At 41.6% G+C, this 17,408-nt stretch overlaps 1 protein-coding gene across 1 annotated transcript in view; it reads left to right on the top strand.

Moving 5' to 3' along the window:
• Positions 1 to 13,856, top strand: part of LACTB2 (lactamase beta 2) — a 31,832-nt gene extending 17,976 nt beyond the window's left edge. The window contains exons 4-7 of the mRNA XM_004588036.3: positions 5,024 to 5,202; positions 7,080 to 7,228; positions 11,088 to 11,169; positions 13,070 to 13,856. Of these exons, the coding sequence (XP_004588093.1) occupies positions 5,024 to 5,202; positions 7,080 to 7,228; positions 11,088 to 11,169; positions 13,070 to 13,113 (454 nt within the window). The 3' untranslated portion in view covers positions 13,114 to 13,856. The remainder of the gene's footprint in view (positions 1 to 5,023; positions 5,203 to 7,079; positions 7,229 to 11,087; positions 11,170 to 13,069) is intronic.
• The last annotated feature ends 3,552 nt before the right edge of the window (positions 13,857 to 17,408 follow it).

Genomic DNA, 17,408 nt, shown 5'->3' with positions numbered 1-17,408 from the left:
TGTAATATATATATAATACATTTTTATATTTATATAAATGTATAAGTAAACTTTTATATAAATATGTATATGACAATAGGCAAACTTTTATGAAAGGGAGCCATGACAAAAGATACAAAAGCCACTGGGACTGGGATTTTTGCATTGAGGGAAAAGGCTTATATATATTTTTTAAAGATTTATTTTATTTTTATTGGAAAGTCAGATACACAGGCAACATCTCTGACAAGGGCAAATTCAGAGCTAAGGAATGGGATTGGAGGGTGTGCAGAGAGTCAGTTGGATGGGCAGTTACTAAGAGGAAGCATTAGGGACCAACCAACTTGACAGGATGATTGCTGCAGTCAGGTGTGGGCAACACAGATGCCATGGGTAGGGGATTTTCCCTAAACTGCCTTAGCAAGATTCTTGTTCCAACTGGATTCTACCAGCTCAAGATCAAGCCTAATCGCTATAGAAGGAGTAAGTTTTCTGTTCTTTCTTAGGGTCCCTGACTCTGTCTGAAAATAAAGTTAACAAAGTTTAAAAAGGAATAGAAGTGGTAGGGAGACATACAAATTGTTTTATGCATCTTATATGTCACATGAGCCTTCAGAAATAAAAGAGTCAAGGAATCAGAAAGATTCTGTGTTTGTATGTGAAGTTTGAAGAGGTGGATGCTGGTAGAGAGGGCGAAGTGGACAAAAGCTGTGATCCGATGGTCACTTCCTGGGAAGGGAGGGGTAATAAGGTGAAGAGGGAAGATCTTAGGAAGGCCTACTTCTGTGGATCCCCTGTGTCCGTGTCTTCAGAGGTCAAGATTTCTTTTTGCTGGGCATCTTACATGAGCATCTTCTGATGTGCTTCAGAGGAAAGACAAAGCATTCTCTCTTGTTCTATGACCTGGTTCAGGGGAGAAACTCTGGGAGACTTTCTTGCTTTTGCAATTTTCTCAAATTCCTCAGTTTTCTCACATCCCTTCAGTTCAAAGCATTCGGTATGGCCAGGTGCCATATTTGCATGTGGCAAATCGGGGAAGCCTGACTACTGTTTTGGTCTAAGGAGAGCCTCCTTGTCAATCCCAACTAGGCCATTCCAGTCCTAGATTGTATCTTTGAGTTGTAGAAGTTTTTCTTAAAGTTGGCTGTTTTCTCATCTTCTTGTATTCTGTGCCATTTCCTAGAGTTCCTGTTTCTAGAATTCTGATACACATCATTTTTTCCCTTTTATTTTCTATCATTTTGCCTTTTTAATAATCTTTCTGGGGGCCTGGCAGCGTGGCATAGCAGCTAAAGTCCTCACTTTGAACATGCCAGGATCCCATATGGGAGCCAGTTCTAATCCTGGCAGCTCCACTTCCCATCCAGCTCCCTGCTTGTGGCCTGGGAAAGCAGTCGAGGACGGCCCAATGCTTTGGGACCCTGCACCATGTGGGAGACCCAGAGGAGGTTCCTGGTTCCCGGCTTCGGATCGGCACAGAACCGGCCGTTGCGTTCACTTGGGGAGTAAATCATCGGATGGAAGATCTTCCTCTCTGTCTCTTCTCCTCTCTGTATATCTGACTTTGTAATAAAAATAAATAAATCTTTAAAAAAAATTTAAAAGAAAAAAAAGAAAAAGAATAACCTTTCTGGGTGACTTTTATTAATTTTTCTCTTATTCTTACAGTGTATTTCATTTCTTCCCCCCGCCCCCAGTTTTAATTTTCCAGAGCTCTTTTCAATTCCTTAAATGTTTCTTTTATTCTAGCCATGGTTTTTTTGTTGGTTTGTTTGTTTGTTTCATAGTTGCAATTTCTTCTCTTATCTCACTGAGGCCATTAGAATCTTCCTGGTTTGGGTTTGGGGTTTGGAAAAGTTCCTTGCTTGTAATTTGTTGCCTCCAAATTCCTTTGTTTGCTTGTTTTTTCCCCTGCCGCTAATGTGAGCGGTGTTCTGGGCGTGCTTAGTACTCCTGATTACCTTCTGACATTTCCTAAATGTCTGCTAATAGAAACTACAGAGCCATCAGGGGCTCTCAGAATGTGAGAGAGGTTTTGTGTGGATTGTGCACCTGACTATAGAGCAATCTGGATGAACTTAGTTGGGAAACGTCCAGCATTGACATCTTCAAGGCCTTCCTGCTGAGCTGGTAGCATAACTTAGAAAAGATTCCTAACCTGTTCCTGAGGCAAAGGCCTGCCAGACAGCATTGTGGAAGCTGAGTGTGAAAAGACGGCTTGGGGATACACACATGTTCATGTGATCCAACTCTTCCATCAGTGTTTTACCCTCATCAAAGCAGATTACATCTGGCCTTTCCCTTAGTGGGACTGGGGGCACTTGTCCAACTGCTCACAATGGCAAGGGAATCTGATGATCTGCATGTTAGTTAAACAGACTTTGATCCTTGTGTTTTCTGCTGTTCTTGCTGTTCTCTCTTGCCCCCAATCCTCTGCTCTTCATCTCCAGATTCCTGATACCCCAATGTTGACAGTTTGTGGAATTCTGCAGTATAAATTTGGTTCATTCTCAGCTTTTCCCTTACCATTTTAAATTCAGGTTTCAGCCGTCTCATGTAACTCATATTTCTTTCTCTCTTCTTATTATTTGATGATGTAATCTCTTTTCCCAGCCTTCTCATCCCTGGAAAAAAAAAATCCTTCACTGGTAATTTTGTTAGTGTTTTAGAAGAAAAGAGATGGAAAACTATTCAGTCTACTATTCTAACCATAAGCCTGTGTTCAATTCCTATATAATAAACACAAATATGCAATTATATTTCCCCAAACTCCCAAAATATCCCATTATTACCAAATTGTATTATAAATGTTCTAGGCATGGTGCTCTGCTACAGAGGATTAGGCTGCCTGGTTATGTGGTCATCCTGAATTAGAGCATTGGTTTGAATCCCAGCTGCTCAACTCATTTTTTAATGAAGATTAATTAATTAATTTATTTATTTATTTATTTATATTGGAAAGGCAGATTTACAGGAAGAAGGAAAGACAAAGGGAAAGGTCTTCATCCGCTGGTTCACTACCCAAATGGCCACAGCAGGCAGAGCCTAGCTGGTCCAGAACCAGGAGCTTCTTCCAGGTCTCCCACACAGGTGCAGCGCTGCTTTCTCAGACCATACACAGATACCTAGATAGGAAGTAGAGCATCCAGGAATCCAGGACAGGAACTGGTGCCCATATGTGATGCTGATTGAAGGCAGATTAGCCAATTGAGTTTCTCAGATAAATGTTTTTTTTAAATATTCTAGGCACATAAAAAGTATTGTCAAACTCATAAAAGCCCTGAATATAATGCCTGGAACTTAGAGAGCGATGTATTTCTAAAAGTAACTACTACTAAGTGGCCAGCACTGGGAATATGAAGAAAATGACAGTCTTGTCCTTCAGAAACTCGTAACCTTGTAAGGCAAACTGGTAAACAAAGAAGGAAATAATGGGAAACCTATATAAAAGCAATGTAATCCAAAGTGCAAGAGTGTAACTGGAGCCAGGGTTGTGAAGCAGAGAGGGGTTAAGCTTCTTCTTGCAATGCATCCTATATTGCAGTACATTTTGTATTGCAGCACAGGTTCAGGTCCTGGCTACTCTGCATCCAGTACAGTTTCACTAGATAATACCCAAGTACTTGGGTCCCTGCTGCCCATGTCCTTCCTGCTACCAAGAAGGAATTATAGGCTCCTGGCTCTGGCCTGGCCCAGTCCTGAGTGACCAACCATCTTGGAAGTGAACCAGCTGATGGAGCATGCTCTCTGTCATTCCCTATCTGTTGTTCTGCCTAAATAGATTAGATAATAATAACAATAATAATAATAATAATAATAATACCAAGCTAAACATTGCCAATAGAGAGCAGTAAGTCTGAGAAATCAAAAGAAGCTTTGCAGAGCAAATTATTTAAACAATGTTCTTTGCTTAAGTATAATTATAAAATAAATGTAAGTAAAAATAATAATTCTTTAAATAATTCTCATACTTTAAAATTACTGGAATCAGTTTGCTGAAAAAAAAATTGAAAAAGAGTAACAGAAATAAAAAATATGCTGATTTTTTAGATTGATTTATTTCTTTGGAACCAGTGCCACGGTAGTAGTCTAAGCCTGCTCCTGCAGCACTGGCATTCCATATATGCACTGGTTCAAATCCCGGCTGCTCCATTTCTGATCCAGCTGCTTGCTCATGGCCTGGGAAAGCAGCAGAGTATGGCTCAAGTCCTTGGGCTTCTGTACCCACATGGGAGAACTGTAAGAAATTCCTAGATTTTGGCTTCAAATCAACTCAACTTAGGCCATTGAGACCACTTGGAGAGTGAATGAGCACATGGAAGATATTTGGTATTAAAACAAGACCACAGCTTTGTTTTTTAAATATAAAGTTGCATAGAAAAAAAATGTAATATGTATTCCTAAATAATAAAAGCACCTCCCTGGGGCAGTTGACAGGACTGCTAACTTAATTACCTATGCTTTCTTTGTTTTCCAAATTGGTGGTCCAAACTGCTTATGATTTGTCAAAAAAAAAAGTTTGAGAAACTTAAATTTGCATTTTCATAGTGTTCAATTTGATTTGACTAAAGAATCTTTTAAGGTATATTCAAAAGTATGAGTGATACAGACACACAAAGGCTGAGGTACAGAGAGAAATATCTTCCATCTGCTGATTTACTCCCCAAACAGCCACACCAGCCAGGCTGGACCAAGCTGAAGAAAGAAACCTGGAACTCCATCTGGGTCTCCCACATGGGTGGCAGGGATCCAAGCACTTATTCCATCTTCTTCTTTCCCAGGTGTGTTAGCAGGCAGGACTCAACTAATTTTTCTATCATGGTACTCTGGCATTGCAAGCAGCAGCTTCACCTACCATGCCACCATGATGGCCCCTAAAGATGGAAAATTTTATGATATGACTTTTAGTAGATACAAAGAAAAAGGAGCTTCTAATACCATTTGTGTCTTATCCAGAAGAAGGGATAGAGAATAATTTACTTTTCAAAATTTCTTCTAAGCCCAAGCATTCATAATTGTTATTATTCTCTTCCTTCTTCTGCAGAGTTATATACACGCCTGGCCACACCGATGACCACATGGCTCTGCTCCTGGAAGAGGAAAATGCTATTTTTTCTGGAGATTGCATCCTTGGGGAGGGAACAACTGTCTTTGAAGACCTCTATGATTATATGAAGTCACTAAAAGAGCTACTGAATCTCAAAGCTGCTATCATATATCCAGGTGAGGAATTTTTAAATCCTTTCAAACTGTTGGGTCAAATGATGGGAAGAGCTCCTGTTCGAATTGGCTTGACTCTACTAGCATATATATTCAGCCTTGGAAGTATAAATGTGTGTAAGATAGTTCTTTAAATGACACCACTGAGTCTTACCTAACCACACATATAAACAAAAGGCCAATAGTTACATTCTTAACCTTCTTTAGGAGACAGTTCTATGGCACAGGGCATAAAACCAGCACCTGCAGGTTCCAGTTGCTCCACTCCTGATCCAGCTCCCTGCTCGTGTGCCTGAGAAAGCAGCAGAGGCTAGCCCAAGTGCTTGGACCCCTGCATCCACATGGGAGAGCTGGAGGAAGCTCAGGCCAGCCATTGTGGCCATTTTGAACCAGTAAATGGAAATTCTTTCTCTGTCTCTCCCTGTCTCTGTGTTTCAAACAAATACATAAATTCTTTAAAAAAAAAAACTTTTATGAAGACAGGATTATTTTTCAACATTTATACAGCTTTAATAGCACTGCTAAAGGAAATAAGCTTATACTGCAATAGGAACATAGGAACATCTTTTCCTCCCATCAACCACAGTCTCTTTTGTTAACCTGCTTCCCGTTATGGACCACATGTTAGCTGAGTAACACTGGACCTGAGCTCTAGTGTCTTAACTCACAAGACTGAAGTATCAGTAGCTGCTGCCTCTACCATAAGATAGTGCATTTTATTTCCATTGTTGGGAGAAGAAAAACACACCTGTTGTTTCTATCACGGCACTGTTCCACAATAGGAGTTCCCGGCATCTGAAAAGCCAAGGCAGCAATGGGCACAACAAGGAGGCACAGAAGAAAAGGAGGCTGGGTGCTTAATCCTCTAAAACCTTCTCTCTTGCTACTATCCAAAGAGTCTTGAGAAGATCTGCCAGTCCAATAGCCTAAACGTCTTACACTGTCTCACACGGGCCTACTGCTGAGAGTAGCAAACAGGGAGGCTGGGCATGCACCTTCCTGTTATGACATAAAAGAAACAAACTCTGGTAGCTGATATTAAAGAGGAGTGTGTAAATGAGTGCACTTACGTTTATGCTGTGCAGAAGAGAAGCTGCCTACGACTAAAGGTGCCTGGAGTGTTTGCGTTAGTGACTCCAACAAATGGGAGTCTGTGTCAGTTACATGTCATGGTCATAACTACTGTGTATTCAAGGTGCCATAGGGTTACGAGCAGGAACTCTCTCAGCTGTCCCCCTCCCCAAAATCCCATACGGTAGGTAGTGGTATCCTCACTGTGCAATTAAAGAAGTAAGCTCTGAGAGATTCCAAGACGCCCTAACCACTGCTCAGCTAATGGCGTTTGTGGCCAGCCAAAGTTCATGCTGTGACTTGAGAAGAGGTAATTAAATTTCAGCATAATTTAATCTGGGCAATCAAAATTTCTGAATTCCCAACTTATCAATCCATTATATTCTTAAAATTCTGCTGTCACAGTGGTTAAGAACTTCCAAGTCGGGATGCCATCTCTACCCATTGTTAGCTGTATAGCCATGGACAGGTCATGTACCCTCAGCCATCATACCCACTGCTCAGTCTCTGCTATAAAATCACAGTGGTCCCCCCATGAGCTTCTTGTAATAATATGTATTAATCATGAAGAGTACTGCCTAGCACATTCTGAATACTTATTATTGTTGTGTATGCTGTCTCACTGTTGTTTTCTATTGCAATATTAAATTGTTTTATAGTTTTCAGTGTGTGTAATGGTATTTTATATGGGTTTTATTTTATCCTCTCACGTTTCTGGTATTGTGAATAATTTTTAAATCTCTTATATCTGTATGGCTTTCCAAATAACTTCCATTGTACTTAACATTTTTATAATAATTTTAATTCAGGACATGGCCCAGTAATCCACAATGCTGAAGCTAAAATTCTAGAATACATTTCTCACAGAAATATTCGAGAAGATCAAATTCTTGCTTTACTTCGGGAAAACACTGAGAAATCATTTACAGCAAAGGAGCTTGTAGCAATTATTTACAAGGTAATTTTTGTTTTATTTGTAAATTGCCACAAATATATTATAATGACCAATTTAATAGACTATGGTAAGTGTACATATTCCAGATCAGACCAACTCTTTCCTTTTTAAGATTTAATTATCAGTCTGGAAAGCAGAGATAGAGAGGGAGAGAGAAAAAGAGAGAGAGATTTTCCATTCATTAGTTCACTTCACAAATGATAGCTAAGGCTAGAACCAACCCAAACTAATGCCAGAGCCAGGAATTCCATTTGAATCTCTCACATGGTGCAGAGGCCCAAGTATTTGGAACATCTGCTGCTTTCCCAGACACATTGGCAGGGAGTTAGATGAGAAGTAGAACAACTAGAACTTCAACTAGCACTCATATGGAATGTTGCATTGTTGACAGTGGATTAATCCACTGTGCTCCCAGTACAAGTCTGAATCACATAAAGGACGGGATGAAGCTGTGGACATATTGCCACTGGGGCCCACCAAAAGCTCCATCCAGTGATATTGGACAAGATAGGGTGGCAATTTGAGAGGGGCATGAGAGGGGAAGGGGCACATTGCTTCAGGAAGTGGGTCTGGGGCAAATAAGGATAGAAACCACCAAGGGCTTGTTTGACATGAATGGGATGAATTCTAGGGGATTCCACAGACCAGGCCACTGCAACTGCAGGTAATAAGGGCATTGAGATGGGGTGTATCAGGATGCGGAATCCAGAGGGCCAAGGCACCCACTTGAGCACATGAGAGCTGGAAGAAGAGGCAGATTTGTCACACTGATCACAACACTGCTGGCACTCCTGAGAGCTATGTTCTGGGGCAAATCTGGTAGAGATTCTTTGAATTGGCCCCAACTGGGCCACAGCATGCAATAGTGCACACACAGTCTGGGGCTGGGAATTGCAGCCTCCAGCATATGCACAGGCTGATTGGGGCGAAGGTCTGTGCCGGACTCTGTACTGGAAAGGATACACAAGAATCTGGTCTGAGATCACTTTATGCGAAGTTTATTTGGTGATCCCCCAAATAGAATTGCTGGACTCAGAACCCCAACCATGAACAGAATTGCAGGTTCCATGTGAGTGCGGGTGTCAAAGCTGAGCCTCCTAAGTGGCTCAGATGGAGCAGTGGACAGCATATCCAAATGCACATGGAGGATATGGTAGTATATTGGAGTCCTATGCAGATAGGACACCTGGTACCAGAACAGAGGACAGAACAAATTTGTCAACTACCCCAGCCAAGTACTGGCAGTGAAAATCTGGGCAAGTGGAGACCCTAATGTGGATTATGTCAGCCAGAGGATTCTGAAGAGATTTCATCATGCTAGGACTGGTGAGATTGGCAGCAATTCAGAACTATCGAAACCACTTGAGCAGTGCCCTCAGAGCATGCCCCACACTGGAGACCCTGGGATGGTTGGGAGGGTGGGTGTTTGTCTCTCCCCTTCCCCTAGATACAGGAAGGAAAAATGAGAATGTGGAAACAATGGTCTTCCCACTCTCCTGTAGCCCTTGAACCTTGGAACCCTAATCAATGATGTAAAGATCATCAAAATTAAAAAAAAAAAAATCCGGGGATGGGGTTGGGCCTGGAAGGTATCTTCAGGAACACCCCTGCTAGACTGAAGCACCCACAGGTGCATATGAAAACCAGGACTGGGAGTGGGACTGACCAGGCGCCTGTACCCACCAGTATGTTTTCTGATACAGCAGACAGGCTGAACCTGACCTCCTTCAACAGATCCACAGGAGAGCCAGGACTGAGGACCTCCCAGGAAAGATATCTTAGGGCTTCCCAACTGTACTTATGCTTTCAATCCATGACCTCAGAGAAAATCACATGGACCCGTGGTTGAAACCCAGAGCACATGTTGCAGGACTTGGCCACCTCAGTTACTGACTCCTGCGCAAGAATAAAGAGCCTATGAAAGTGCACACAAAAAAACAAGATAGGCAGCTCATCTAAGTCAACAAAGAACTTTCAGTACCTCATCAAAAAGTCGAAAGTGAGACAGGTTGAACAACACTCTAGACCAGACTCTATAGCAAACACCTAGATCTGTGAACACATACTGAGGTGCACATGATCAACCAACAGACCTTAGAAAGAATTTAATAAACCTCTGGGGCAAATAAGAATAGGAACCACCAAGGGTGGTTCTCAAAATAATCAAGACATTTAAAGTAACACCATTGGAACATTCTTTCCCACATCAGTATCTCTATATATCTGATGACATTAAACAACTGTCTCAGTCCCTGAGTGCTAGTCTAGTCTGACAGCAAGGAGCAGCTCAATCTCCCCAGCCCTCCCTTTTGGACAAAGGAGAGAAGACTGAAATATCTGTGTCTATCTTCCTCCAACCTGATCATCTCCATCCTAATGGAGGCTCACATGGGTGTTTGATATCCTTACTCCTATAATCAGTATTAAATTTTTTTAAAAATTATTAAAAATATAATTTTAAGACTGTTGCTAAAGAACTATAATATTTAATAATATGGGGGATGACAGTAGAAAGGTAAGGGGATTGGGGAGGGTAGAATGGGAAATCATTGAGCCCACAGAACGGTATCATGAAAAAACAAAAATTTAAAAATAATAATAAAAAATACAATTCAAATAAAAATAAATTTTATAAAATATAAAAACAAGTCTTAATCACATAGGCAATGCCATTGTGTAGAGTTGAGACCAGCAGTCTCAACTTAAAAGACACTTAAGTTAAATAAAACATTAATGAGTTTTTACTCTATACCAGTATAGAAGGCTATTCATAGCGTGGGGAAACAGAACTGGAACTATATTTATGGGACAAACACCTTGTGTTATTCACAGGAATATATAAAGAAATACAGAGACCCAAGAAATATGTACAAAGTGAAATTCTTTAGTTAGAGTGGTATTAAAATGTGTTAGACATGGGCAGTGGTTAAGCCAGTTGCTTGGGACTTCCACATCCCGTATTGGAATTTCTGCTTCTAATGCAGCTTCCTGATACTGCACGGAGGGGCAGATGCAGTGTCCCCCTCCTCCCCCTGAGGAAACCAGAATACAGTGCTAGGCTCCTGAACCTTCCCTAGCACTGGGAAGTAAATCAGGGATGGAACATGTCTGTCTCTCTGCTTTTCAAATAAAAAAAATCAATATAAATAAGTTAATTTTTCAACGTATACCATGATGTGGTTAGCTAAACCTCTACCTGAGGCAGCAGCATCCCATATGGGTGCTGGTTCAAGTCCCGGCTGCTCCACTTCCCATCCATTCTGCCTGCTGATGGCCTGAGAGAGTCGAGAATGGCCCAAGTCCTTAGGACCCTGTACCCACGAAGGAGACACTGTAGAAGCTCCTGGCTCCTGTCTTTGGGATGAGCTTAGCTCCAGTTGGAAGACTTCTGTTTCTCCTATTGTAACTCTGCCTTTCAAACAAAAAATAAAAATAATTTTCAAAAAAAGCTTAAATGTTTAACTTTTTTTTTAGGGTTTCAAACTTTATTTTTTTTAATTTTTTATTAAATTTATTCATTAATTACATTGTGTTGTAATTACATAGAATCTGGGATTCTCCCCCCACCCTCCCCCCATGGTGGGTTCCTCCACCTTGTTGCATAACCATAGTTCAAATTCAGTTGAAATTCCCTCTTTGCAAGTATATGCTAAGCATAGAGTCCAACATCTTATACTCCAGTCAAGTCCAACTACTTATTGGGTAGACCCTCTCTGGTCTGAGGGCAGAGTCAGCAGAGTATCATCCAATGTTTAACTTTTAAGTTGAACTTTTTGTTGCATTTTTTTCTTCAAAAGTTTCAAAAATGTTAATGTTTTTCTTTGTGGAAATTTTTTCTCAATCACTTATGTTTTACTTTTAGAACATTCCTGAGACCTTACATAGAATGGCTGAACATAATATCTTTCTTCATTTGAAGAAACTAGAAAAAGAAGGAAAAATATGTAAGTACACTTTCAAATTTTAGGGGTTTTTGTTGTTACTTGCCTATTTTTATTCATATGTGAATAAATGTTTTTATTTATTTATAAGACATTCATGTATTTATTTGAAAGGGAGGATTAGAGAGAGAGCACAATACAAAGAAAGAGATCTTCCAACCACTAATTCACTCCCCATCATGGGTACAGTGGCCAGAGTGGCTGATGCTGACCCAAGCCAGAGCCCGAAACTTGCAGTTCCATCTGGGTTTCCCACATGATGGCAGCAGTCCAGATATTTGGACCGTCTCCCACTGCCATCCCTAGTATTAACACGGAGCTGGATTGCAAGTGGAGTAGCTGCAACTCAAATGAGCACTCCAATTTGGGATGCTAGCATCGTAGAGGGAAGCCACGGTGTCAGCCCATATTAACAGCATTTAAAATACTTTTTTTTTGAAGATTTATTTTTTACTTTTTTTATTTGAAAGGCAAAGTTACAGACAGAAGGAGAAATACAAACATCGTCCATCTGATGGTTCACTTCCATGTGGGTGCAGTAGACCCAAGGACTTGAGCCATCCTCTGCTGCTTGCTCAGGTCATAAACAGGAACCCGCATCAGAAGTAGGACAGCCGACACAGGAATGGGCACTCATATGAGATGCTGGTGCCACAAAGGAAGATTAACCTACTATGCCATGGAGCTGCCTCCCATTTGAAATACTTTAACAGATGCATTATTTTCATTTAGTAAAAATAACACCCTTCAACGTTCACTTAAAAGTGAATATCACTTTGAAGTAGAAGTAATTGGTCCTAGGAAGGTTGATAGCATCAAACCAGTGTACTATACACTGGAAACAAAACTCCACATGACTTAGAATCTCAGTTACTGTTCGAACCCTCAGCCAACCCTCAGAATGACAGTCAAAGGCAGGTCAAGGAAGAGCTGGCCCAGTGGCATTTTTGCAAACTAATTTTTCACCTACAAGCCCCAGCACCCTATTTGAGCGCTGGTTCATATCCAGCCTACTCCACTTCCAATCCAGCTTTCTGTTTGTGGCCTGAGAGGGCAGCAGAGGATGGCCCAAGTTCTTAGGCCCATGCACCTGGCCAGGAGACCCAGAGGAAGCTCCTGGCTTGAATCAGCTCAGCTCTAGTCATTGCAGCCATTTGGGAAGTGAATCATCAGATGAAGACTGATCTGTCTCTCTCTTTCTGTCTCTCTCTCTCTCTCTGCCTTCCAAATAAAAATAATTGTAAAGAAAAGTCAGGGGAGGGCAAGTCAAGAGAAAGATAGCTTCTCTTTTCCCATACCCCAAGATTATGAAGAATTTTTGTGAGCACCCAGAGGTTTTAAGCACTAGTAAAGACAGTAAATTCGAAGATAACAAATCAATAATTCTGTAATTAGTGATAGAAGTTTGACTCTTACAATCAAGGCTAAAAGCTTGAGTTTCATATAGAAGCCTTCCAGCGTCTACACATGTAAAATGACTACTGAGCAACAGAATATGGTACTATAACGTAATGGGCAGCAGTGCCAGCATTCCATATGGGCATAAGTTTGAGTCCTGGCTGTTCCACTTCTTGTCCAACTCCCTGCTACTTTGCCTGGGAGGATGGCCCAGGTGCTTGGGCCTGTACACTCATGTAGAGACCTAGAGGAAGTTTCTGGCGCAGACGGGCTCAGCTCTAGCCAGTGGAGGCCATTGGGGAGTGAACCAGTGGGTTGTTCTCTCTCCTTCCAAGCTGGTAACCCTTTCAAATATATAAGTAAACATTTTTTTTTATTTTTAGTAAGTAAAAATTTTAAAGACAATTATTTTAGAAATGAGTTCTTTTTCTAGCTTTAAGACAACTTAAAATCCAGTATATTTACTTACCCACTGTTAAATTGTACTCTCATTTTCTTTCCACAGTCAGCGACACACGTCCTGGCCAGAAATGGAAAGCTGTTCTTTAATGTCGCATTAATGAAAGTTCTGTTTTATTTTAGAGGATGGTATGTTTTCTTAGCTGTGGATCATTTAGAGAAAATATTAGAGTGTGGAATATATTGAAAAGTATCCTAGATACACATTGAATAATGTCATGTTATTCTAAAATCTATAAATTACACATTGATAATACAGATTTTTATATAACATTAGCCTTACAGATTTTTACCAAAAATTAAGAATCAACAGTTTAGCACTTTTTAGTAATAATCAATGGTAATTACTTTAAAATAATAAAATTTCTATAAGTTAAAATGGCTGTTATTCTTGGAGATTAGTTTTCTGTTACCAATGGTCGGTAATTCTGTTTTCTCTAGCAGCTTCAGTTTACAGTACAGATTTATATGTCTTAAATTTTCCTCAATCTTTGTCTATTATCTGAAGATAATAGCTTTATTTTCATGTTTCTGTAATTTTTGTGATTAAGCATTGGTTCTATAATATTGTATATTTTTTGTAGTGATATCCCACAAATGATTGATAAAAAATCAACTTTTGTTAACTGAAAAATGTAAATTGCACAATTAAAAGTATTATGTGATGAATAATTTGTTGAAGTCCATTAATGTATCCAATATATATATTCCAAATTTGCATTTTATTATATAAACATCAATTTATAAGTGAATTGTATATGAAAAGTCTGTTTTATATTAGAGGATTATAAGAGGCCATTTCTTAGAAGTAGTGGTTTTCTTAGTAGTAGTTACATTCACACGGTAGCCCATTCTTAATTTCCAGGTAAAAGTAACCCAGGATGTAATTAAAGTACAATATAAAAATAAGCTGGGCCCGGCGGCGTGGCCTAGCGGCTAAAGTCCTCGCCTTGAAAGCCCCGGGATCCCATATGGGCGCCGGTTCTAATCCCGGCAGCTCCACTTCCCATCCAGCTCCCTGCTTGTGGCCTGGGAAAGCAGTTGAGGACGGCCCAATGCATTGGGACACTGCACCCGCGTGGGAGACCCGGAAGAGGTTCCAGGTTCCCGGCTTCGGATCGGCGCGCATCGGCCCGTTGCGGCTCACTTGGGGAGTGAAACATCGGACGGAAGAACTTCCTCTCTGTCTCTCCTCCTCTCTGTATATCTGACTTTGTAATAAAAATAAAATATTTAAAAAAAAAATAATAAAAAAAAAATAAGCTAAGGATCCTCAAGAAAGTATTTTGTTTATCCTCCCCCCAAGTAGCTAACACAGAGATTTCTTTGTATTTTAACGACATCTTCATCTCTATCCCCTCTTCCCAAGAATCCCTTGCATTTTCATCATATTCTCATGTCTTAGAAACCTTTTCTATTTCCAATATATATTACAGATAACCATAAACTCAATAACAAAAAACCCTCTCAAAAATGAGCCAAATCCAATTTCCATTTTTCTTCCTGTTATTGAATTTGTGCTGTGGCTTTTCATTTGATGGGATGAAATTCTGCCATCTCTACTTTCAGATCAAAGATGGTCTCCCAATAAAATTGTTGAATTTATCTTGACAGTAGGATGCTGGACTCTCTGCATGGTCCATGCCTGCCCACAGTGATGGAATTATGACTGTTTATGAGCTGTACTACTGTAATAATATGGAAGAATCAATATGGGGGGAAGGGCTTTGGGAGGGTATAGGGGGAATCCCAGAGCCTATGGAACTGTGTCATAAAATGAAATAATAATAATAAAACATAGGAAACTAAAGATTAAATAATATATTAAACAAACAAAAAAAGAGAGAGAGAGCCAAATCCAAGCCATAGTATCCAGTGGCAAAGGCCAAGATGGGGAATGGGCTGTGCTGAGCTAGGTCAGAGCAAACTACTGGCATGCGCAAGAACTGTGGCTAGAAACAGGCCTCGTTGGGGAACTTAGGGAACGCACTGGCTAGGTTGAAGTTTCCACTGGTAAGTGTAAGAGTTGGACTGGGGCCGGTGATTTGGGCTGAACATGACTGCAGTGTACCTTGGCATGGGTGTGGACTGGGTCTGGAGTGCACCAGACTGGGCAAGACTCCTAACATCCACTGGTTTTCATTTCATGAAAGCCAGAGTATGTGTAGAATGGGGTGGGCTAGGTCTCGGCCCCACTGAACCGTGTGAGAGCTGCAACAGGACATGGACCAGGTGTGGCTGGACTATAACACCCAACAGCAAGAACCCAAATGGGTGTGGATTGGTTGGACAAGGTCACTGGTCCTGCCAGAACAGGAGGTGGACTAAGCCTGGGCCAAGAACCCACTGGTGTGCATGAGAGCTGCCACTGGGAGAGACCCGATAGAGGAGCTTGGGGAAGTCCTTTGTCAGGACACAGTCCCTGCAAGTGAGTTCAAAAACCAAGGCAAGGAGCAACCAGACCAGGCCAGGTTACAGTACCCACTGCCTTACGTGTAGCTCTAGTCTGGGGTCAGGCCAGGCTGGACTAGTTCATAACACCCACCGGCAGATGTGAGAACCATCGTAGGATGCAGGACAGGCAGGGTCAGGCCACAGCACCTACCAAGTCACATTTGTGCCAAGATTGGGGGCTGGCTGGGACAACTGGGCAGCAGCACCCACCAGCGCAAGCTGCAGCAGGGGGCAGATGGGGCCAGGTCAGGCTACAGCACTTGGCAGCAAATACCAAGGTAACATGGGCCATGCCAGATTGGGCCATAGCTCCCACCAGCAAACATGAGACCCTGGAAGGAGAGTGTGAACCCTGCAGGGGAGCAATGGGGACTTCTTTGCTGGGCTACTCCTGCTTGTCAGCATGAGAGCTACAGCTGGGGGCAGACCAGGCTGGGCAGTGCTACAACACCTGCTGACCTATATGTGAACTGGGTTAGGGAGAGAGCCAGGCTGGGCCAACTGACTATAGTTACTGGTGCATACATAAGCCAGAGTAAGTACAGGCAGATTGGGCTTTGCTATAGTATCAGCTGGTAGATGCTGGGACTAGGGCAACTTCTGTCAAGCTAGACTGCAGAACCACATGGAGAGTGCAAGATCCGGGGCAGGGAATAGGTCCAGCAGGGAAACTGTGGGCACCTCTCTGATGGACTGCAACTCTCACTGGTGAGTATAAAACCAGGACTGGGATGAGGCCTGGCTAGACAGATGGTGGTACCCGCTGGCATGAGTATGGGTTGGAGGGTGGAGTCAGTTGGGATGAGTTAGGCTTCAGCATCCAATTATGTGTACAAGAACTGAATGGGAGGTGAAATATACCAGACCAGTCCACTGAACATGCTGGCCGGCACAGAAACCAGGGCTGGGGGCTAGCCCAGTGGGGGTTATTGGGGATCACTCTGACTGGGCTGCAGCTCCCAATGGTGTACATGAAGGCCAGGTGTGTAGCAAGCAGAGAGCTGGGCTGGATCACAGCATCTGCTGGTTTGCATAGAGGAGTAGGGGAAGGCGGACAGAACAAATTCATCAACTACCTTAGTGAAGCGTGACATCAAATTTCTGGAAAAGTGGAGACTCTGAGGTGAACTATGCCAGCCAATGGACCTTGGAAGGATTTCCTCATCCTTGGGACTGTGAAATCAACAGCATTTCAGAACTATCAAAACTATTTGAGCAGAACCCTCAGAATATGCTCCGTACTGGGGACCCTGGGAGAACATCAGGTGGCACTTCCCCATTCCGGGGTACTGCGACAGTTGGGAAGCCGGGTGTGGTTGTTCCCCTTATTTCCTCCTTTTCCCCCAGACACAGGAAGAAGAAAAAGACAATGTAGAAACAATGGCCTCACTCACTTTCCCCTAATTCCCGATCCTTCCCACCCTAATCAGCTATGTAAATATCATCAAAAATAATTTTTTTAAAAAAGGGCCAAAAAAATCTTTCCCATTTTCTACAGAAGGTATACAAACATTCAATAAACACATAAAAACTTCAACTTCACTAATCATTCAAGAAATGCAAATCAAAAAACAATAGACCACTTCTTGTTCATTGGGATGGCTGTTTTTTAAAAAGACCAGAAAATATCAAGCGTAAGAGAAACAGAAATTAGAAACCCTTGAGCATTGTGTGTGGGAACATAAACTGATAAAGCCGCAATGGAAAGCAATATGGTGCTTCCTCAAAACCACACAGAAAATTAGTATAGTCTCCAGCTGAGTATGCATTTCCCTCAAATTTGCTTCTTCAGCAGGTATTTGTACACCCATGCTCACAACAGCATTGTTCACAATAGCTAAAAGGTGGAGGCAACCTAATTGCCCATCCAAAGATGAGCAGATAAATTAAATGTGGTACAAACATACGATACATTATTACTCCAAAAAAAT

Source organism: Ochotona princeps, chromosome 9 (assembly GCF_030435755.1).
Source record: "Ochotona princeps isolate mOchPri1 chromosome 9, mOchPri1.hap1, whole genome shotgun sequence".
Taxonomy (NCBI): domain Eukaryota; kingdom Metazoa; phylum Chordata; class Mammalia; order Lagomorpha; family Ochotonidae; genus Ochotona; species Ochotona princeps.
The sequence above is the reverse complement of the archived record's forward strand: the minus strand, read 5'-3'. Positions and strand labels throughout refer to the sequence as shown.